The sequence below is a fragment of the Daucus carota genome, chromosome 4 (genome assembly GCF_001625215.2).
Source record: "Daucus carota subsp. sativus chromosome 4, DH1 v3.0, whole genome shotgun sequence".
Lineage (NCBI taxonomy): Eukaryota > Viridiplantae > Streptophyta > Magnoliopsida > Apiales > Apiaceae > Daucus > Daucus carota.
Genome location: NC_030384.2, coordinates 24,388,550 through 24,414,251, shown reverse-complemented (window position 1 = coordinate 24,414,251; position 25,702 = coordinate 24,388,550). Strand labels below are relative to the sequence as shown.

The 25,702-nt window shown below is 31.4% G+C and overlaps 1 protein-coding gene across 10 annotated transcripts; it reads right to left on the bottom strand.

Annotated features, from left to right (window-relative positions):
• Positions 1-11,994: 11,994 nt before the first annotated feature.
• LOC108218361 (uncharacterized) lies at positions 11,995-18,765 on the bottom strand. 10 transcript variants are annotated; one of them, XR_001806370.2, is made up of 6 exons: positions 18,049-18,765; positions 15,747-15,881; positions 14,507-14,639; positions 12,500-12,620; positions 12,353-12,412; positions 11,995-12,254 (listed from the first exon to the last, which is right to left on the bottom strand). XR_001806370.2 is itself a non-coding variant. In XM_064091300.1 (6 exons), exons 1-3 carry the CDS (start codon positions 18,187-18,189, stop codon positions 14,542-14,544), a joined length of 342 nt encoding a protein of 113 aa, XP_063947370.1. In that variant the 5' UTR covers positions 18,190-18,765; the 3' UTR covers positions 11,995-12,254; positions 12,353-12,412; positions 12,500-12,620; positions 14,507-14,541. The 10 variants fall into 10 exon arrangements, 4 of the variants coding, with proteins under 4 accessions (XP_063947370.1, XP_063947371.1, XP_063947368.1 ...); XR_010291034.1 differs by having other exon boundaries at positions 14,507-14,620; XR_010291035.1 differs by having other exon boundaries at positions 14,507-14,611.
• Positions 18,766-25,702: the final 6,937 nt, after the last annotated feature.

Below are 25,702 nucleotides of genomic sequence, written 5' to 3'. Positions count from 1 at the left end.
GCCAAGTATAAGACATTCCTACATCATAACAAGCATTAGTGTCATCTTGAACTTATCGAGATTTATTCACGTATGCCATTTAAATGTTGAGAACTTCGAAATATGATCAGAGTAAAGTGTGTAATACATGTAAAGATCGAAAGATTCTCTAATTTTTGATTCTAGAGATATAAGTTAAAGAAATGTAAGAATAATTTCTCTACTTTCGAAAGAAATTTATGAAATTTTTCATACCTCATGACTCGTAACACAGAATTAAAACTTGGGAGAATAAATTTTATAAAATTAGAGATCTGTCTAAGTCTTGCCAAGTCCACTTCTTACGACAAATGAAATAGCAAGTAAAGAAGTTTCATATAGTGAAATTAAAGAACTACATATAGAAGTCTCATACGAACTCAAGCCTTGCCTTGATCCAAAGGGTCACAGTTGAAGAGACAGTGGGAAGATTTTATCAAAGGAAATCCGGTCCCAAACCCTATGTATGGCACGGAGTTCCCACTTACTAGCTAGGCCTTATTGCTCGGTTAGTCCGATTACATACCTGTGTTGGTTATGGAGCTAGTCGACAGGTTCTTAGAAAAAATCCTAAACATGCTAGGATGTCGTGTAATACGCATTTTCACCTAAAATCTGCATCGAAAAGTCACATGTAGCAAAGTCATAAGGCTATATCGTGAACTCTCATCGAGCAAAGTCTAAAATGCTATTTGAGGAGTGGAAATTTTATCAACAAGTCGAGAAAACTTAAGAAAAGTGACTTATTGATAAGTCTAAAAATCAACTTATCGACAAGTCCATAATAGAAGATGTAGAGAAGTCCTTCACAATATTAGCACTTAGAATAATTTTGGAGAATTCCTATTATATGCAAATTCTTACTATAAATGATATGCAACTTCAGAGAATTTCTGACATGCCATTTTAAAAGATTGGTATGCTCTTTGATTGCTAGGTGAATGAGAATATGCAAATTTGTGGCTCATTTTCAACTTCTTTTTAACACACACACACACATATATATGTATGACTTATACCCTTACAATTGAGTATCCAGGACGTGAGACGACAGTAGAGGATAAACACTTAATCACCTGAGCTATCAAACCGTGCTCTTTTATCATATATTTAAATGAATATCTATTTTTATAGTTCAGATGTTTATGAACACATACAACGTGTAACAGTAAAAAAATGGATCATCTATTTTTAACAACCTGGAGTTGCAGTAGAAGTTCGGGAAGGTGGAAGCGCCGTCAATTATGGGGCGGTTTGGCTAACCATATTTTTCATAAATAAGGACTTATTTTCGGAGAGAAGTACATAAAATTCTACTTTTTTATGAAAAAAACCTTTTTTTGTCAAATAACGAATATGAGACACCTGTTTAACATTTATATCCAAAAAAAATTATAAAAAATGCATTTTTTAATAAATAAGGGCTTCTTTTTTTGAAAGATCGGTGACCAAACAGGCACTATATATGCTTGCTTTTAAGAGCCAGAGCCAGCTGGTGAAGTACTTCCAGTTCCACAGGGTCTTCACGGAAATCAGATGGCTGAGATTTTGTTACACCCTTCATCCTCCGAAAGTATTGAGAAATATTTCTTCGGGTGCAGTAGGATGAGATTACATCATTAGCATCAGACTTGGCTTTAGAAGCAAAGCCCTTGGTCTTTAGTAAGGTGGATGCTAGAGCCAGACGTTTGGCAGGGTACTTTGGCAAAGCCTCTTCGTTTAGATAGACAGTGCAGAAGATTTCCTTGTGAACGAACTTGACACAGTATGGGTTCTTAACAACCTGAGGACTGTTGAAAACAGCACAATCCAACAGTTTGTCACGAAGAAGTTCATTTAAGTTGGAGCAACGCTTGACTTTGTTGCGAAGTACCCAGAGCTCAGATACAGAGATTGATGTGAGAAATTCGATAGATAGTCTGAATGAACCATTCCTCTGTGTGTAGACAACCAGCTCCCATTCTTCAAGCAAACCCCTAACAACAACAGTTACATATTCCAGCTCTAAAGCCAAAGGCATGCATAAAAACATCCTCATCAGGGTTTACCTCTCGGAGATCATAGATCAGAGATAAGAACTTCCTATCATCGAAAGTTTCCCTTTGAGGTCCATTAATATTCTTCTTGCAATGTACCAGCAGAATTAGCAGTATATCCCACATCAGAAGCATATACTAGAAGCATATACAGATCCTACAAGAATGATTCGAACATCAAAAGAGTAATAAATAATCTATCATTTGCAATCCTACATATGTTCAAAGCACTTGATGATGCATAGGCATAACTAGAAAATAAGAACAAGTATACAAATACATGTTAGCAAATAACTCACCAGCAAGAGCTGCAGCTTCCCTTTCCATCTTCTCAGCATTAGCAACTTCAGCCATAAGTTTCGGAATTTCCCGTTCCATAGAACGTATGTTCTCCTCCAAAATCTGAGTCATCTCATCGTTGACAACATGAATATCTTCTTTACATATTCAAGGGCAGCCCTGTTCAATTTATGAATACATATATACACCTTGTAGAAATCTACAAACTACTAATTTATAGATATAACCAATAACATAGTATAACTAATTCAAAGCTAAAAATACACCTAAAAAATGTATTTAAAAACAAATAACAAATTAACTAAAGTGTAATTTTCACAAGCAAATATGGAACCGGTTTTCCAAATGCTTACGCAACTGATTTATGTTTTAGTATTGATATTTAATCTTTGCGTATTGGTGTATTCTTGTTTCAGACTTACTAAAATTAAACTACCCGGGAGATTTTGTTAGAATATGGTGTTAGCTATATTCTTCAAACTACGGTATGTAGAATTCCGGAAGCCATATTAATCTATGGCTACATTGTTTTTTATCATTACAATTAATATGAATAGATGTTACCGTATAAATGATTTGATATCTACGGAAATGCTAAACTCTATGTAGCCGTAGCGGTGTAACTAAACTAATGAAAAACCGGTGGGACATAAATCTTTTTTCTAAGGCGATTAATAATTAAAATGGTAAAATTTTCAATGTAGCGGGTTAAACAAAATTTCCACTAACTCACAACACGCTCCCGGTCTCACAACTCTCTCTCTCTCTCGCTCTCAAACCGCTCTCTCTCGCACATCTCTCTCTCCCAATCTCTCTCGCACATCTCTCTCTCCCAATCTCTCTCGCACATCTCTCTCCCAATCTCTCTCACAGCTTTGTCTCAACACTCTCTCGCTCAAAACTCTCTCTTGCTCACTTCTCAACCAATGGGTTTCAATTAGGGATCTCGAGCAACAGATTGTACAAGGGGTTGTAAAAAGGGGTTTCAACGGTATTGAATCAATTTGGATTCTTCATTAACGGGTTCAAGGAACGATTCTACTGCTGTGGATCCGAGTTAGCTAGGGTTCTTCGGCAATTGGTTTTGCATTACGGTTCTTGAGTAATTGATAATTGGGGCTTCTTCACATATCCTTTTCAATTCCAAAATTAGAATTTTAAATTATTGAATGTTAAATATAAGATAATTGCCGTTAATTATAAATGTTTAATTGGGATTTAATAATTATGCTTTGAATGGTTGTCTACCCTGTTTTGTTAATTATAAATGTTTAATTGGGATTTAATAATTATGCTTTGAATGGTTGTCTATCCTGTTTTAGTTAACTGCATGATCCTATCTAACTTCTCACTTTCGATTATCCGAGTGAAACCATGGGAAGAGCATTCGACAAGTACTTGGGACGAAATACCACACTAGGGCTTGCTTTATGGGGACCTCATAATATCGTGGCAGAGGTCAGAAGCTCTACTTTTCAAGCATCTTTAGCTTAGAATTGTTGTTTATCATGTGCACATATGACATATTTTTTGTTATTATGAAGTTTTTATCTTAATTATCCTAAAACTATATGTATATAAGTATGACCTTCAGTTTAAAAATGTTAGGCATTTTACTAGTGGTGCTCATGTACATGAGGTCCATAACAATGTAGAGAAATTCAAGGGAGAATGCATGTTAGGAATCACAAACCTATGCATTCAAATAACACTAGAAAATGATTGTATCTAGCTCCAAGATTTTTACCGTTATCATGCATAATCTTTTGCTCTTTCTTTACAGAGCTCATCTCCCTAACCCCATATATGTAAGCAAAAACAAAAAACATATAATCAAACCTATCAAAAAGTTTTTTTTATTTTTTATTATTCAAGTTTTGCACCCAACAACATGTATAAGTGATTTTTTTTAAATAGCATAAACATATTAACTCTCAACATAAATTCATAATCAATTAACATGGAATAATTTTTCTATGAAAGTAAAATAATATTACCTTAAGATATTTGTCAATGTCACAGACTCATGGACATATGAATCTCAATCATTTTTGGAGTATTTTCTTCATTATTTGCTTCAAGTATTTCATTAATAGATGTTAGATGATGAATATGAAAGAATATGGTAGGTGAATTATGCTAAAAAAAATCTATCATAAACTAATTTAAAGATATCAGAGATGTATGCCGTGGGGATTTGGCATAGAAAATTCAATGTGTTCGACAATAAAATTTTGGGCTCATCTTATGAGAAATATTTCCATTATTTTACTTTCTATATATCTAGAGAAAGACCATATGTAGAGTCAAGATTTTACCACTAGTAAATTATTCATTTTCTCCTTTTCTTTTCAAATCCTTCACTACCCTCCTACTTGTTGGCCACGTACCCTAACAAACACACACAAAATAAAAAGAATATGGGAGCTACTTACGATGGAAGACAAAAATTAGTATTTGTCCACAAAAATCTCTGTAAATCAATAGGCTCGTATAGATAACTTTGTTAATAAATATAAATTATAAGTTAATTGAGGTAAAAAAAATCATAATATATACTATAACAGAGTTATTAAATAATCAAGTATCCACTCATCAAGGTCTATGAAATTAAACTTAGTACTACAAAACTAATAATTTTTATCTTAAAATCAGAGACTCATGCTCTTCCTAAAACTTTTACCCTAAAGAGCGGCAAGCTTTTTTACTTTAAAAGAGCAGCAATTACAAAAACAAACACAAAATTATACTTGCAAACTAAAATTTCACACAAATATTATATTTTGCAAAAAAGAGTGTGTATATGAGTGTAAGAAAATCGCGTCAGCAGCTATATTAATACTCCCTCCGTCCCCCTGAGTAGTATACATTGGGGGACGGGGACGCGGCACGGACTTTAATGCTCCCGTAAAGTATAGTTGTGTAATTTATTTTTAAAATTTTCTTTTTCTGAATTAAAGTTTGGATGTTATATTTTTATTCAGAAAAAGAAAATCTCAAAAATAAGTTACGGAACTATATTTTATAAGAGCATTGAAATGCGTGTCGAACAGTTGAAAAGAAACGTATACAATTAAATGGGACAGAGGGAGTATATAGATAGCATGTGATCTTAAGTTTCATTTTGGAATTAGAAAATTTTAAAATCTATTTTTAAAAAAAAGATGAATAAGACTAAATTATATTTATAAAAATAAGACTACACACGGTTTCATATATTTCTAGGAGTGTGTTCACTAACATCCTCCTATTTTTTTTTTATGGAATCAACCTCCATTTGATGCGCACAGACAACAACCTGATGTCAAAAATAAAAAATAATGTATGTACATTTTCAATTTAATACTCATTATAAAATAAATTATAACAAAAATTCAAAAAAAACTATATATTGAATGGTTTTCAAACACAAAATGAATTTTAAGAATTATATTATCATTACATTTTCTGCGTACATAAAAACATAAATATACAAAAATTGTAATATAAACCTCGTTAAAAAGTTAATTGAAAAGTGAAATCAATATAATATATCCTTTGCATAATGATAACACTATATCTGGGCCATCTAGTACCAAAAAAAATGACTAAAGCAAAAAAATTTCAATAATAAATTTTATAGAGAGGTATACAGTAGAAATTATCTTCCAATCCTGCTATTCTTTATTATTCTCCCCTAACCGTAAATAATGGATGCGCCGCAACCTCTGATAAAAGGCACGTGTACAACCTCTAATAAAGGGCATGTGTCTAACCCTACTGGACATTGATTATATACATGTGGGCTAATTATTTAAGGCCCAATGCAAGAAAAATGTTGGGCATGGCTTATTTATTGAATTATTTTCTTTTCTTCAAAAAAAATGATATTAATAGTTTAGATTTTATTATAATTTCCAAATCAAATATTTTATTGAAATTTTTATGAAATATTTATTCTAAGTTGAGCCTCTTTGTATGAGATTTAATAAATTATTGAATTTTTATTTTAAGTTGAGCCTCTTTGTAGGAAATATTTATTCTAACTTAGAATAAATATTTCATAAAAATTTCAATGAAATATCAAAATTTGAAATTATAATAAAGAGTTAAGTTCTATGGAGTACATATAAACATTGGAGTATTGGAGTACAAATTATAATTTTTTTTAGTTTAATCATAAATAATATCTCTGATTATCCAAATTTGTATATAATTTATAATTTATAAGTAGTATTAAACATAATTATTAATTAATCATTAATATATTTCAACTTTAACAAGTATTAAGATTGGTGTTATGCTTATAAGTTATATTGCAGAACATAATGTCCTAACAATTTATAAAAGTAATTGTTCTATCTTTTGATTACAATGTTTATGTTGTAGAACATAATCTGCAGGTTGTCGGATGTTTACAAATATTGTAGAACACAAAAAATGAAGATTTTGGATTGATTATATTGTATGAATCTTGTACACCAATACTTCAATATTTTTTGTACTCCATAGAAATTTGAAATTATAATAAAATCTAAACTATTAATATCTTAAAAGGCCCAACATTTTTCTTGCACTGGGCCTTAAATAATTATCCCACATGTACATAATCACTATAAATAGATGTCCAGTAGGGTTATACATATGGCTTTTATCAGAGGTTATACACTACCTTTTATCAGAGGTTGCGGTGCACCTATTATTTACGGTCACAGGAGAGTGATAAAGAATAGCAGGATCGAAGGTAATTTCTACTATATACCTCTCTATAGAATTTTATATACCTCTCTATAGAATTTGTTATTGAAGTTTTTTTGCTTTAGTCATTTTTTTTTGTCTTAGGTGGCCCAGATTTAGTGTTATCATTATGCTAAGGATTTATTATATTGATTTCACTTTTCAATTAACTTTTTAACAAGGTTTATATTACAGTTTTTGTATATTTATGTTTTTATGTTGGCAAAAAATGTAATCGTAATATAATTCTTAAGATCCATTTTGTGTTTGAAAACCATTCAATATATAGTTTTTTTTTTTGAATGTTTGTTATAATTTATTATATAATGAGTATTGAATTGATAATTTGGAGACATTATTTTTTATTTTTGACATCGGGTTGTTGTTTGTGCATCAAATGGAGGTTGATTCAATCAAAGAAAAATTAGGTGGATATTAGTGAACACATCCCTAGAACTATATGAAACAATGTGTAGTCTTATTTTTATAAATATTAGTTAGTCTTATTCATCTTTGTTCTATAAAATTAGATTCTAAAATCTTCTAATTCCAAAATGAAACTTAAGATCACCTGCTACCTATATATTAATATAGCTGCTGACCTGATTTGACTGGTTCTTACACTCATATCCACACTCTTTTTGTAAAATATAATTTTTGTGTGTAATTTTAGTTTGCAAGTATAATTTTTTGTTTGTTTTTGTAATTGCTCTTTTTTTAAGGTAAAAAACCTACCCCACTTTAGGGTAAAAGTTTTAGGAAGAGCACGAGTCTCTGGTTTTAAGATAAAAATTATTAGCTTTGTAGTAATAAGTTTAATTTCATAGACCTTGTTGAATGGATACTTAATTATTTAAATAACTCGGTTATAGTAGATATTAATTTTTCTTTACCTCAACTAACTTATAACTTAATTTCTATTAACAAAGTTATCTGATACCAGCCTATTGATTGATTGAGGTTTTTGTGGACAAATACTAATTTTTGTCTTCAATAGTAACTAGCTCCCATTATCTTTTTATTTTGTGTGTGTTTGCTAGGGTAGGTGGCCAACAAGTAGGAGGGTAGCTAGAGAAGGATTTGAAAAGAAAAGAAAACGAGAAAATAAATAATTTACTGGTGGTAAAATCTTGACTCTACATATTGTCTTTCTCTAGATAAAAACTAAAATCATGGTAATATTTCTCAAAAAATAAGCTTAAAATTTTATTGTCCAACACATTGAATTCTCTATGCGAAATCCCCACATCATATATCTCTAATATCTTTAAATTAGTTTGATAGATTTGTTTTAGCATAACTCACCTACCACATTCTTTCATATTCATCATCTCTAACATCTATTAATGAAATACTTCAAGAAAATAATGGAGAAAATGCTCCAAAAAAGACTGAGATTCATATGCCCATAAGTGTGTGACATTGACAAATATCTTAAGGTAATATTATTTTACTTTCATAGAAAAATTATTCCATGTTAATTGATATTGAATTTATGTTGAGGGTTGATATGTTTATGCTTTTAAAAAAAAATCACTTATACACGTTGTTGCGTACAAACCTTAAAAATCAAAAAAATAAATAAATAACTTTTTGATATGTTTGATTATATGTTTTTGTGTTTCTTGCTTACATATATGGGGTTAGGGAGCTTAGGTTGGTGAAGAAAGAGCAAAATATTATGTATGAATACTGTAAAAATCTTGAAGCTAGATACTATCATTGTCTCGTGTTATTTAAATGCATAGGTTTGTGATTCCTAACATGCATTCTATCTTGAATTTCTCTACATTGTTATTGTTATGGACCTCATGTGCCTGCACACCACTAGTACAATGCCTAACATTTTTAACCTAAAGGTCATACTTATATCCGTATAGTTTTAGGATAATTTAGATAAAAACTTCCTAATAACAAAAAATATGTTAAACCTGCACATGATAAACAACAATTCTCAGTGAAGATGCTTGAAAAGTAGAGCTTCTAGCCTACTTAAATACTCCCTCCGTCCCTATTTATCTGTCCACTTTGGAAGTAAAAATTTGTCCCTATTTATCTGTCCATTTATAGTTTCAAAACTAATTTAATGATAATTTTTCAAATATATCTCCATAATTTCAATTTTCAAGGCTTGGCTTATTTAAAACTTGGTTGAATTCATGTTTTCAAGACATAAAGTAGAGGTATTCCACCATTTTCAAGATATTAATTAGAGGTATTTAATGAAAAAGTTTATACAATCAATTATTCTTTGGTATGTGTGTTTTTTTCCAAAATGGACAAATAAAAATGGACGGAGGGAGTATGTTTTTAAACAACAATTCTAGCATATTTAAATATGTTTTTAAATACATGTTTTTTAGGTGTATTTTCAGCTTTGAATTAGTTATACTATGTCATTGGTTATATCTATAAATTAGTAGTTTGTAGATTTGTACAAGGTGTATATATATATTCATAAATTGAACAAGGCTGCCCTTGAATATGTAAACAAGTTATGCATGCTGTCAACGATGAGATGACTCAGATTTTGGAGGAGAACATACGTTCTATCGAACGGGAAATTTCGAAACTTATGGCTCAAGTTGCTAATGCTAAGAAGATGGAAAGGGCAGCTGCAACTGTTGCTGGTGAGTTATTTGCTAACATGTATTTGTATACTCGTTCTTATTTTCTACTTATGCCTATGAATCATCATGAAGTGCTTTGAACATATGTAGGATTTCAAATGATAGATTATTTATTACTCTTTTGATGTTCGAATCATTCTTGCAGGGTCTGTATATGTTTCTAGTATATGCTTCTGATGATGTGGGATATACTGCTAATTCTGCTGGTCAACCCCTCCCCCTCCGAAAAAAACCAACACAATGTAACGATGTCTACTGAGTTAGCTCTGACCAATACCATGCGTTTTAACAACGACATCAAAATTCAGATATATTATCAAAAGGGTACCATTGGACTCAACTATTACATTCCACTAGGCCTGTCAATTACATATAGTGAATGAGACCTATTTGTTAAGCTTAGTAGTTGGAGTTATAGACTTGTGGGATTATTTATCCTTATTCAGTATTAACTGTGTTGTAAGATAAAAAAAGAGTTGGAGAATCAATGTAAAATGATGAGTAGGCAAGCTACATGTTATGTGCTGATCCATCACACAAAAACACTGCCTATTGAAGTTCTACGACTAATGCTGAAATAATTTTAATTTCCTTCTTGATTGCTGATTGTCTTTGTTCAGTATATCTTCTTAATTGTTGTTTTCTCTATGTGTATACATATTAATTTAAATTTTATTTATTAAAATTACTAAAAGAAATCTGGTTGTCACAATCTACCTGCTGCCTTGGAATAAAATTTGCTTAGCTGCTAAATCTGAATGCTAATTTTCCCATCCTTTATTTGTGGAGTTAATTATGGATTGTTTGGCTCATTTTCCTATCCTTTGGATTTTATTTGATTTTTTGTGGTGGCTTCTTTTTTTCTCATCAAATTTTGTAGACCTGCTTTTAGGCTTGTCTAGTGCCCAATCTGAGTGTATTTGCTTAGCTGCTTTTAGTATTCTTTAGTGACCAAAACTCCTATTCCCCTAAAACTCTGTCTGTTATGCAGGTTGTCCATCCGTTATGCAGGTGATTATAACTTCCCTAATCTTATATTTCCACAAATTCGATAGTTCTTTGTATGAGTATGTTGCTATCATAAGTTCAGGATTGATACGCCATAAAGGATTACCACTAAATTGTATGACGCCTGAAGATTGTCCCCACTTGTTTACTCCCCGATAGAATTTGTGGGTGCTCTAGTTTTCTAGCTTAAGGACCTTTTAGCCCTTGAAATTTGGGTGGAAGTTCCGATGCGGCCTCGAAGTTTAAAAACGTACTTTTCGACCCTCAAAGTATCTTTGTCGTACCTTTTAATTTCGGTTAACCGAAACCGAAATTCAACAAAAACCTCTACCGAAAACCGAACCGAATTAATTTCGGTTAATAACCGAACCGAAATTTAAATTTCGATTAATTACCGAAAACCGAAATTATTAACCGAAATTTTCAAAAAAAAATTAAAAAAGTTAAAACTATGAAAATTAATATAATTTTACCTGGAAATTTTCAAAAAATCCTGACAAGTTAAAACTGAATCGATTCAAGTATGTTAGGCTGGGTCACTGGATGTGTATGGGTTTAATTTTTTGAGTCTTTGAGCAGCTCAGTAGGTCGCAGCTCAACGTCTCAGCTCGCAGGCTAATCGGCACTTCGGTAGTTGAACTAGTGTCTAATTATGTACTCCATAGTTAGGTTTAGGTCATAGGGTCAGACTCTCACAGATGCACACCTATAAACTTAGAATATTAATATTATTAATTAAAATATTTATTTTTTATAAAATATATAAAAAATCGGTTAACCATTCGGTTTTCGGTTAACCGAGGTTTAAAAACCGAAAAATCAAAATTTGGCTACCGAAAACCGAACCGATATTTAAATTCTGGTTAACCGAACCGAAATTATTTCAGTTTTTCGGTTCGGTTTTCGGTTAACCGAACCGAATGCACACCCCTACATGCAATGATTTTGCCAAATAGACGACTGTTAATATATGTCAAGGAAGAGCGTAAAAGTTCATTTAATAAATATTTCAAACAACTGTTATTCTAGCACCATGTTATTTGAAAGTCTAGTCACAATAGACCGGTTTTTAAGAAAAAATGTTAGAAAAGTGGTTGGACCACAAGTATTGTAACTAAACCACAACACTTTGTCAAAACAATCGTGGTTAACTGTTATCTAAAAGGTCTTTACATCATATATTAATTTTAACTTACATTGTAGTTTAGGTTTTCAAACAGTTTCATCTTCTAAAACTGACCCTGTTTAGTAAATAAAAACTGTAGTCTGAAAGAATAGCCACAATATTTTAGGTCTAAAACATAGTTATTTCTATTTGACAAAATTATTTATCTATATAACTTGTCCTCGAAACCAAAGTATTTACAAAATTCCAAATTCTAAAAACTAAATACAAAACTAGTTTGATCACTTGCTATTTTTTACTTGGATTGGTATCACGGTCTCGAACAACTTCTTTATTCTATGGCGCCACCAGCATCTTGCCGCTTTGAGTTTTTCACTTGACCTTGTTCTTCAAGTCTAGATGGTATGATCCAGTGCGCACCTGTGATTAAAATGAAGCATACATCAGTTAGGACCAAGATTTTTATGCACCAAACAAGTATCACAAATAACCGAAGGCTTGTAAGAAGAGATAATTACCTAGAAGCTACCATCACCAATACATCTTTGGAGCTTGCTGTGCCACAACTGTATTCATTCCTTCATTTCAGAATTACAGAATTTGGTCATTTTTAGGACTGCTACTGACAACTTACAATACATGGTATATACCATTGCTTCACTTACTTTCATTTGATTAAAACAGGACATCTATCTGATCTGAAATCCCTTAAAGAGAAATCAATCTGCTTTTCTAGTGAATCAAGGTCCTTTCTGTGTAAGAGCCGGATCATCCCCGTTGAAATTCCTGAAAAATTAGAACAAAACAATGTCAATCGAGACATTATTTATAACCATAGGGAGTGCTTTCAGTAATGGAAACATACGACGGAAGATTTTAATAAACAGAGGAACCATTAGGGTGATCAACTTTCTCTGAGCCTAAACATATTGTTAAAACAGGACATATATCATGTGCATCTACTAAAACATGCAAGTCATTTGATTAATCTGAGCTATCACCTTATTTCAAATTCTTTTCTGGTTCCATGGTGTTTATGGTATTGTAAGTCTAACGCTATAACGTTTCATTCATCAGGTATGGGTTAGGTTTTAGGGTTAGTTTGACACATCAACCAAACACCTGATATTGGAAATGATACCTCCAACCCATACCATTTTAACACGATTCCTCATTCCAACCCCATACCCCCTCTCCAACCAACCATCCCTTAGAATGTACGTTATAAACTAATAACAATTCACTTTTATTTACTATATAAACATTTCAGTAATAAATTTTATGAATTCTAAACTTATAAATTAGTTATCTTAAATATCTAAATCAGTTTTATTATAAATGATGTTTCATAGTTGCTTTGACATCCGTTTCCTAGGAACCGATGTGTTAAGTTAGTTTTAAGAAAGTTTAACCCACTTAATCCCCATCGTTCCTCTTAGCAATATTTTCCAAAATTTTCCCACAAGCCAAAATCAAAATATAAAAATTAAAAGATAAATAATCAGATCTTAAAAGCAAAAAACACATAACACATACACAAAACAGATCATATATCTTTCTCTGTCTCTCTCTTTACCAGTTTCTCCAAACCCAAACTCAAGAACCCTAGATTATACCAAGCAAATTAGCTCTGATTCAAGTAGAGGTCAACACGTAATAGCTCAAATGAAGGTTAATAAATAAGGTCTTATTTTTTTGAAAGATTGATGACCAAACAGGCACTATATATGCTTGGTTTTAAGCGTTTTCATTGTAGAAGACGTTTAGATCTAGGGCTGTAAACAAACCGAGCTGAGCCGAGTTTTACCGAGTTCGAGTTTGAGTCAATTTTTTTTTTACCGAGTCGAGCCAAACTCGATAAGTTTATCGATCTTTTTTTTTCAATTCGAACTCGTGTTCGTAAAAAACCGAATCGGGTTCGAGTTTTTAACAAACCGATCCGAGTCGAGTTGGCTTAACAACCAGCTCAGTTCGTTTATAGCCCTATTTTCTTCTATTTTTTCAAGTGAAAGTAAAATCAGCTGCAAATTCGGTTGCACTAATCCGATAATTAGTTTCCAATCTTCACTTCGACTTGACCGGATTTAAATCTTGCAGCCTTTTAATTTGAACTAAAATTGCTTATATATATATATATATATATATATATATATATATATATATATATATATATAGAGAGAGAGAGAGAGAGAGAGAGAGAGAGAGAGAGAGAGAGAGACAAGAGAGAGTAAAGTTCTATGGAGACCACTTTTATTGAAGACCGTAGAGACCACTTATGTTCTGCAATCAAAACACTATAAAATACATTATTTTGTGAAGTATGTTCAACAAATATCATGTATTCATTAAAATTGTTGAAGATCATCAATGTTTCATAAGTATATAATGTATGTTCTGCAAGCTGAACAATGTCCTGCAAACTAAATATATTTCGTAGAATATAACATTTTGTAATGTTCTACATGCGAAACTTATATGATATTCAAGATTTTAAAGTGAAATAATGATTTTGTAAATGTGCAAAACTATACGTTTTGCAATGTTTTTATGCAATATTTCACTTGCAGAACATAAGTGGTCTCCACGGTCTTCAATAAATGTGGTCTCCATAGAACTTTACTCTATATATATATATATTCAAATATCTCAAAGATTTGAGTGTAAATACATACTTGTCAACTAACGCTCTAATTTGCCATGCTCCTGATCATTCACCCTCTCCCGCACGAAGTAGTGGTGTGTAGATTATATTTATGAAAGGTGGTTGTTCGCTTGTTCTAATGCACCTCCGACATGAGAAGAAAGCTGCGGTTATTTTGACAATAATAATTTTAGTTATTAGTGTGAGGTATGTGCAAAATTCAAATTGTACAAAGGATTATCATAATTATTTCAAATTTGTACTTTTAAACTATACAATGTTGGTGTTAAGGATACGCATGCAACCGAGTACGACTGTTTCAAGAAATCCAAACGACTTAGGACGGCAGCAGGACAATATTCTACATGACTACATCTATATATAAGAGGAAAAACCTTTGTGGACAGATATACTACAATCAGATTCATACAAATTCATCTCTGTACGTGTTTTGTAATTACATTGTTACATTTTTAACTCAAATCAATTCGGGGCATATAACAGTCAATGATCAGCTTGGACATTAATACCTTTTATACCACTGTTGAGCGTGCTATACAGAATTTCGTGAACAACAGGGACTGTAAATCATCTCTGTTATAACTTATTGGCCCAGACTATTGTAAGGTGTGAAAGGTTAATTCCGTAGGTTACATATCCTGGTGCAAGGTAATAGAAATTGAGTAGAGAAGAAGTTATAGAATAATGTTGTGTTACAAAAACGTCACGGTACTTGATTAATGTAACTCAACTCCTCCCTGGATACAAGATAAATTCTACATTTTAGCATTCAGATTTAGCAGCTAAGCAAATTTTTATTCCAAGGCAGGTAGATTGTGACAACCATATTTCTTTTTAAAAATTTTAATAAATAAACTTTAAATTAATATGTATACACATAGAAAAAACATAATTTAAGAAGATATACTGAACAGAGACAAGCAGCAATTAAGAAGGAAATTATAATTATTTCAGCATTAGTCGTAGAACTTCAATTGGCAGTGTTTTTGTGTGATGGATAAGCACATAACATGTAGCTTGCCTACTCATCATTTTACATTGATTCTCCAACTCTTTTTTTTATCTTACAACACAGTTAACACTGAATAAGGATAAATAATCCCACAAGTCTATAACTCCAACTATTAAGCTTAACATATAGCTCTCGTTCAATGGTACCCTTTGATAATATATCTTAATTTTGATGTTGTTAAAACGCGTAAGTAGAAAATAAGAACAAGTATACAAATACATGTTAGCAAATAACTCACCAGCAACCGCTGCAGCTGCCCTTTCCATCTTCTTAGCATTTGCAACTTCAGCCATAAGTTTCGGAATTTCCGGTTCCATAGAACGTATGTTCTCCTCCAAAATCTGAGTCATCTCATTGTTGACAGCATGCATAACTTGTTTACATATTCAAGGGCAGCCTTGTTCAATTTATGAATATATATATATACACCTTGTAGAAATCTACAAACTACTAATTTATAGATATAACCAATAACATAGTATAACTAATTTTTCTTTGATTCAATAAGCCTCCATTTGATGCACAGACAACAAACTGATGTCAAAAATAAAAAATAATGTCTCGAAATTATCAATTCAATACTCATTATAAAATAAATTATAACAAAAATTCAAAAAAAACTATATATTAAAATGGTTTTCAAACACAGAATGGATCTTAAGAATTATATTAGGATCACATTTTGTGAGTACATAAGAACATAAATATACGAAAATTGTAATATAAATCTTGTTAAAAAGTTAATTGACAAGGAAAATCAGTATAATAAATGCTTAGCATAATGATAACACTAAATCTGGGCCACCTAGGACAAAATAATGACTAAAGCAAAAGAACTTCAAATAACAAATTTTATAGAGAGGTATAATTCTTAAGATCCATTTTGTGTTTGAAAACCATTCAATATATAGTTTTTTTTTTTAATTTTTGTTATAATTTATTTTATAATGAGTATTGAATTGATAATTTGCGGACATTATTTTTTATTTTTGACATCGGGTTGTTATCTGTGCATCAAATGGAGGTTGATTCCATCAAAGAAAAATGAGGAGGATATTGGTGAACACATCCCTAGAAATATATGAAATAGTCTTATTTTTATAAATATAATTTGGTCTTATTCATCTTTTTTCCTAAAAAAATAGATTTCAAAATTTTCTAATTCCAAAATGAAACTTAAGATCCCCTGCTACCCTACCTATATATTAATATAGCTGCTGACCAGATTTGATTAGTTCTAACACTCATATACACACTCTTTTTTGTAAAATATATTTTTTTTGTGTGATTTTAGTTTGCAAGTATAATTTTGTGCTTCTTTTTGTAATTGCTGCTCTTTTAAGGTAAAAAACTTGCCGCTCATTAGGGTAAAAGTTTTAAAAAGAGCATGAGTCTCTGGTTGTAGTAATAAGTTTAATTTCATAGACCTTGATGAATGGATACTTGATTATTTAATAACTCCGTTATAGTATATATTAAGATTGTTTACCTCAATTAACTTATAATTTTTATTTATTAACAAAGTTAACTATACCAGCCTATTAATTTATTGAGGTTTTTGTGGACAAATACTAAATTTTGTCTTGGATCGTAACTTTCTCCGATTATCTTTATTTTGTTTGTGTTTGCTAGGGTGGCCAACAAGTGGGAGGGCAGAGGAGGATTTTCAAAAGAAAAGAAGAAGAGAAAATGAATAATCTACTGGTGGTAAAATCTTGACTCTACATATTGTCTTTCTCTAGATAGAAAGTAAAATCATGGAAATATTTCTCAAAAGATGAGCTGAAAATTTTATTGTCGAACACATTGAATTTTCTATGCGAAATCAGCACGTCATATATCTCTAATATCTTTAAATTAGCTTATGATAGAATTTTTTTTAGCATAATTTACCTACCATATTCTTTCATATTCATCATCTAACATCTATTAATGAAATACTTGAAGCAAATAATGAAAAAAAAAATGCTCCAAAAAGAATTGAGATTCATATGTCCATGAGTCTGTGACATTGACAAATATCTTAAGGTAATATTATTTTACTTTCATAGAAAAATTATTCCATGTTAATTGATTATTGAATTTATGTTGAGAGTTAATACGTTTATGCTATTTTAAAAAAATCACTTATACACGTTGTTGGGTACAAAACTTATAAAATCAAAAAAAAAACTTTTTAATAGGTTTGATTATATTTTTTTTTTTGTTTTTGCTTACATACATGGGGTTAGGAAGATGAGCTTAAAGAAAGAGCAAAAGATTATGTATGATAAGGGTAAAAATCTTGGAGCTAGATACCATCATTTTCTCGTGTTATTTGAATGCATAGGTTTGTGATTCCTAACATGCATTCTACCTTGAATGTTTGTGATTCCTAACATGCATTCTACCTTGAATTGCTCTACATTGTTATGGACCTCATGTACATGCGCACCACTAGTAAAATGCCTAACATTTTTAAACTAAAGGTCATACTTATATACATATAGTTTTAGAATAATTAAGATACAAACGTCACAATAACAAAAAATATGTCATACCTGCACATGATAAACAACAATTCTCATCTGAAGATGCTCGAAAAGTAGAGCTTCTGACCTCTGCAAGATATTAGGAGGTCCCCATAAAGCAAGCCCCAGTGTGGTATTTCGTCCCAAGTATTTGTCGAATGCTCTTCCCATGGTTTCACTTGGAGAATCAAAAGTGAGAAGTTAGATAGGATCATGCAGTTAACTAAAACAGGGTAGACAACCGTTCAAAGCATAATTATTAAATCCCAATTCAACATGTATAATTAAGGGCAGTTATCTGATATTAAACATTCAAAACCCCAATTCAATAATTTAAAACCCTAATTTTGTAATTAAAATAGATAGGTGAAGAAGCCCCAATTATCAGTTACTCAAGAACCCTGATGCAAAACCCGTTTAGGAGAACCCTAGCTAACTCGGATCCACAGCAGTAGAACCGTTGCTTCAACCCGTTAATGAAGAATCCAAATTGAATTCAATACCGTTGAAACCCCTTTTTACAACCCCTTCTACAATCTGTTGCTCGAGATCCCTAATTGAAACCCATTTGTTGAGAAGTGAGTAAGAGAGAGTTTTGAGCGGGAGAGAGTTGAGACAAAGCTGTGCGAGAGAGATTGGGAGAGACATGTGCGAGAGAGATTGGGAGAGAGAGAGAGAGAAATGTGCCACAGAGAGTGGTTTGAGAGAGAGAGTTGTGAGACAGTGAGCATGTTGTGAGTTGTGGAAATTTTGTTTAACCCGCTACATTGAAAATTTTAGCATTTTAATTATTAATCGCCTTAGAAAAAAGATTTATGTCCCACCGGTTTTTCATTAGTTTAGTTACACCGCTACCGTTACATAGAGTTTAGCATTTCCGTAGATATCGAATCATGTATACAGTACCATCTATTCATATTAATTGTAACGATAAAAAACGATGTAGTCATAGATCAATATGGCTTCCGGAATTCTACATACCGTATTTTCAACCTTGAAGAATATAGCTAACACCATATTCTAACCAAATCTCACGGGTAGTTTAATTTTAGTAAGTCTGAAACAAGAATACACCAATACGCAAAGATTAAATATCAATATTAAAACATAAATCAGTTGAGTAAGCATTTGGGCAACTGGTTCCATATTTGCTTGTGAAAATTACGCTTTAGTTAATTTGTTATTTGTTTTTAAATACGTGTTTTTTAGGTGTATTTTTAGCTTTGAATTAGTTATACTGTGTTATTGGTTTTATCTATAAATTAGTAGTTTATAGATTTCTACAAGGTGTATATATATATTCATAAATTGAACAGGGGTGCCCTTGAATATGTAAAGAAGATATGCATGCTGTCAACGATGAGATGACTCAGATTTTGGAGGAGAACATACGTTCTATGGAACGGGAAATTCCGAAACTTATGGCTGAAGTTGCTAATACTAAGAAGATGGAATGGGCAGCATGCAGCTGTTGCTGGTGAGTTATTTGCTAACATGTATTTGTATACTTGTTCTTATTTTCTACTTATGGCTATGAATAGTGCTTTGAACATATGTAGGATTGCAAATGATAGATTATTTATTCCTCTTTTGATGTTCGAATCATTCTTGTGGGGTCTGTATATGCTTCTAGTATATGCTTCTGATGTGGGATATACCGCTAATTCTGCTGGTCGTCCCCTCCCCCACCCAAAAAACCCAACACAATGTAACAATGTCTACTGAGTTGGCTGACCAAAACCATGCCTTTTAACGACATCAAAATTTAGATATATTATCAAAAGGGTACCATTGGACTCAACTATTACATTCCATTAGGCCTGTCAATTACATATAGTGAAGGAGAGATATTTGTTAAGCTTAATAGTTGGAGTTATAGACTTCTGGGATTATTTATCCTTATTCAGTGTTAACTGTGTTGTAAGATAAAAAAAAGAGTTGGAGAATCCATGTAAAATGATGAGTAGGCAAGCTACATGTTATGTGCTTATCCATCACACAAAAACACTGCCAATTGAAGTTCCACCACTAATGCTGAAATAATTATAATCTCCTTCTTAATTGCCCCTTGTCTCTGTTCAGTATAACTTCTTAAATTATATTTTTCGTATGTGTATACATATTAGTAATTCTATATAATAATATTATATCTTTTATATGTGTGTTGCATGTATTACTTTTAGAAAATCGAATTTTTAGATAGAAATCTAAAAAGATAATGTATTTTAGTTAAAAAAAAGGTAGTTGCTATGTTTTCCAATGTTATTTTTAGAAAATTGAGTTTTTTTAGTTAGAAAATGTAAAATAGAAAATAATTTTAGTTAAAAAGGACAACTCCTTATATAAATAAGCCTCTCATTCGACGCAAATACTGACTGACCAAACTTTTAATGTTTAGATTTTAATAATATACTATAGATGGCTTATCCATGTGGCAAGCTAATGGGGTGGATCCAAAATTGAAAGGATCTCATTGTACACCCTCTTAGTTATGCTATTCTTGAATCCATTTGTTATATAATGATTAAATCACAATTTTATTAATCAGCTCAATCAACTTCTAGCTAATAGCATACGATATTTATGAATATGCGTAATCAGCCGAGAGGGGATACCCAACTTTTGCGAGATCCGATAATATTTATATTTACTTCAACACCTAATTTAATTCCTTTTTACACATTTGAAGTGTGCACTCCCTCGATATTTACATATATAGTGATTAAATACAAACCGAAAGGAAAATACAAAGTACAAACTAATCTAAGTCATTAGATCATTCTAATCTAATGGCCCCCTAAAATTCACCACTACTTCATGCGCGAGATGGTGAATGATCAGGAGCCTGGAAAATTAGGGCATTATCTGACAAGTATGTATTTACACTCAAATCTTTGAGATATTTGAATATATATCACCAATTTTAGTCAAAATCAAAAGGCTGCAAGATTTAAATTCGGTCAATTTGAAGTGAAGATTTGAAACTAATAATTGGATTAGTACAACCTAATTTGCAGCTGATTTTACTTTCACTTGAAAAAATAGAACAAAACGTCTTCCTGAAATGAAAACTCTTAAAAGCAAGCATATATAGTGCTGGTTTGGTCACTGGTCTTTCAAAAAAATAAGCCCTTATTTATTAACCTTCATTTGAGCTATTACGTGTTGACCTCTACTTGAATCACAGCTAATTTGCTTGGTAAAATCTAGGGTTCTTGAGTTTAGGTTTGGGGAAACTAGTAAAGAGAGAGACAGAGAAAGATATATGGACTGTTTTATGCATGTGTTATGTGTTTTTTGCTTTTAAGATCTGATTATTTATCTTTTAATTTTTATATTTTGATTTTGGCTTGTGGGAAAATTTTGGAAAATATTGCTAAAGAGGAAGGATATGGGGATTAAGTGGGTTAAACATTTTTAAAACAAACTAACACATGGGTTCTTAGGAAATGGATGTCAAATCAACTATGAGACATCATTTATAGTAAAACTGATTTAGATATTTAAGATAAGTAATTTAAAAAATTTTAGAATTCATAAAATTTTTATTACTGAATTGTTTATATAGTACATAAAAGTAAATTGTTATAAATTTATAACGTAGATTCTAAGGGATGATTTGGTTGGAGGGGGTATTGGATTGGAATGAGGAATCATGTTAAAATGGTATGGGATTGAAGTATCATTTTTAATATCTGGTGTTTGGTTGATGTGTCAAACTAACCCTAAAACCTATCCCACACCTGATGAATGAAAAGTTATAGCATTAGTATGACATCATGTTAACCAAATAACATTCAATGACATAATTTTATATAAATATTATCTTTATTATTCTAAAAATTATTATTTCAAAAAAATCACATATTTAGTTATTAACGTGAAAAAGTAAGAATGAACAAGTAGGAGAATATCAAATAAGAAAAATTATGTCAAACTCAAGTCATATATTTAATTATTAAGAAGTATGAACCAATCGAATTAAGTTAAATTTATAAAATTCAGGGCTTAGCATGTGTTCATGAACACACCACAGGAAAACCGATAATTAATAACTAGAAATAGAAATGTCACCATTGCCCCAACTATGGCTTCTTTTTTCCATATTATTTCTATTTGGATCTTCAGTTCCGATGGTATATTTCAAAAAAAAGAGTTAAATATCGATCTCGACTCTCGTACGCATAAAGTGATATTTTCAACTATATACAAGTTATTTTATATAATATATGAAAATAAAATATTTTATCATAGTAATTTATGCAACTTTTCTTGTGAAATAACTTTCATACCTTGTATTATCATGTATTTTATGTTTAACTTATCTTCGTGATATCGTCTATGTTACATATATGACGGAATTTCATCAATTTAGTAAATGTAAAAAATTTGATGTGTTAACACATATAAAATTAAAAGATTAGAACAACATTGTTCACCAAAATTAACATTTAATTTTTAAATAAGAAAATAACATAATGCCTTTGTTAGGTGGGTAGGACTAGGCCGGGAGAGGACGTTACATGTTATTCGTAACCACATTTGGACCTATATAAATTTTAGTTACGCTTTTTTTGCATGTGATTTTATCCATTATATACTTCTTTTGTGATGGTCACTTTTAGATTTACAACTGTCATGAGTTAACATATGTGTGTGCGCGCGCGTATGTTCGGAACAATGACAAAAATATAGTAGTAAATGCCTTAATTGCATCTTTGTACATATATGAAAATTGTAAATATCTATTTATTATAATATTTCTCGAACTCATCTACCATTATACAAATTTGCTATAAAAGGGGCTATCGTGAGAGTTTTTTTATTCATAACAAGCATTAACATCTCTTCTACTCAAAACTAGTAAGCTTGTTTTTTTTTAGTTGGCATTCTTTTCATCTCTATTGTTTAAATCTATTTACACTCTTGACCATACCTATTTCTCAACTCATAAGGATATCAAAATAAAACTTATTTTCATTCATTCATGAAGTTTTTTTTCTTTTTTTTAATGTCCACATATATTTTCTCAATGTTTGTTTGATTCAACAATTTGTATATCAAGTCCTACTATACCTCTCTTTATATATTTAGAGATCTTATAAGTATAGCTAAACCTCTTTAAAGTAATAACGTTGGGACCAACGGAAAATATTACTTTATCGAGTTTATTACTTTATCGAGAGTAAAAATACACTATGTACATTGAAAGGCATATGCTCAGCCTATTTGTATTTAAAGAGGTTCAACTCAACTCTGATAAGAAAGCTCAGTAAATAGCAAGTTATCGGAATCCGTACGAAGAACGTCAAATGACTTATGGGAATTATATGTCAGAAGAATTCCAGGATGCTGCTGCACACCACTAAAAGAAGTTCATTAATATGTTCAAGCCTCAGTGCTTAAATAATCTTTTGTGGCACGTCCAGGAGTTCAGAATATATAAAGTTTCTATACATTATTTATTCAGAAGATTCCAGTTTAAATGAATAAAAAACTTACAAGTCGAAGACTCGACGAACAAGCCAAATCTCTATTGTTTATTTGACGAAGAATATTTGATTGAACTAGATACAGATGAACCAGACAGTACATTTTTGTATCAGTTACTCAGATTAAATATTCGACGTCAAGCAAAAGTGGTAGTTCAGTCGATCGACAATTCAAGACGAAGATATTTAAAGTTTAAAGAAGACATTTTGTTTTTCTGCTGAAGGATGAGTGATTAAATATTTTATAGATTATTATTTCACTTCGATCTCAAATAATTAAATTAATTATGTAATATATATATTAAATTAATTCACTCTCGAATTAATTGAATTTATGAAGTTGTATGATTAACTTAATTAAGTGAATAATTTTCTATCTAATATATATTTCAAATTACATTCTAAATCACCTATACAACTCGGAAAGACAAGTCAAATAATTGTCCTACCGAGTTGTTGGCTTGGCTTAAAGGAACACAGCAAGACCAAGTCTCACTTTGTCTTGCCGAATAGTCTAAAGAGGTGAAAAGACTCAGCAAGACAAATGGTGCATTTGTCCTACGTACCAAAGGATCAAGCAACTAGCAAGACATTTCTTAATTTTGTCCTACCGATTGCTTGATACTTCCAAGACAAAGTGGATATTTGTCTTACTACTTTAACAAGTGGCTTCCAAGACATCTTCTTTGATTGTCTTACCGCCGAGTTGTTGAACAAGGTAGGCAATCTCCTTGATTATCCTACCTTGCCTCTTTTTGTCCTGCCCAAGCTAAATATTGTCTTGCCCTTGTGTGTTTTGTCTTACCCTTCATTAGTTTGTCTTTGCACCTTGTAATTATCTTTCCCTTTAATTGTCTTACAAGTTCAAAGCTTTACCTATATATATGATATTGCTTCCTTCATTTTAAGGTTCATTCACTTTGATTTCAAGGCATTTGTAAAGCTTTCAAGTTGTTTGTAACTTGCTTGTTTGTTATAACCACAGTTTCATGTGCTTTGATAACTCGGTTGTTTTAATCACTAATCTAGAATATACTCTGTCGAATTTATTCTACGAACATTAGTGGACATTAAAACTGAACCTTATTAATTATATAACGACTTAAAACATTGTTATATTAATTAATTATAATCAGATTAACAAGCTATATTCTAATCAGATTTACTTCCGCGATTATTTGGTATCGATTGTATTCAACTCCCCCCCCCCCCCCCTCTCCTACAATCGTATCTGGACCTAACATACATTATGTTTGACACTATAACACACTAATAAAAAAAAGCTAGATTATATACTAATACATTGTATTTTTTGATTTCTGAATGAAGGCTTCTGACACACTTACACATCAGTCATGGAAGGTTTCTCTAATTGGCCTACACAAGTCCATATTTCTGAGCAAAATTTCGCGTGTTTCACACCATGGATCGCATGTTATACATGATTATTTTGACAGAACTCTTCTGCGATCCATGGATGCCATGAATACCATGTCCTTTTGGTTGTGGCTTACGCGGGTCGGTTTCCTAGGCATCATAAGAAGAATCATCCATTTACCCATCCAACTCATTAGTGAGCTTGTAGATGAGGCTTACATATGCCTCAATTTTATCAAAAACCCACAATTACCTCTCATAAATGAATTCAATGAAATTCATTTTACACAAAGCTTCATACATGGATTTTCACTCCAGTATTTGCAAAAAAATCAAATACTTGCAATATCTGGAGTGGAAATAGTTCGAACACAAATTTGTATGCAGGCTGTTAGTGATTTAATGCAACAAACTATTCTTCAAAATGAAGCTTGGCGCATAGCTGAGAGCCAACGTTACTTTCCATGCAGTTAATGTTGTCTAATGGTTCTAGCAGTAGTGTTTTGCCTCATGAAAGTCGGACTATGTTTGCTACATTTTTCAAAGGCTATCCAGTGACCGAGTGGGAAATTCAAGAATTTCTTGTGCAAAATTTTTGAGACTGCATTGAATTATTTTCCATGGAAGAAGTGAGAAAGATTGGAGATCAACCAATATTTGCCAGAATTGTATTCTTTGAAGTTGACATAGTTTATACCATCCTCAATGGATTGCCGAAGGCTAAGTTTACCATTAATGGTAAACATGTTTGGATGAGAAAATATGTTCCAAAAAGTCAAAAAAATTCAAATAAAACAACAACTCACTGCGCACAA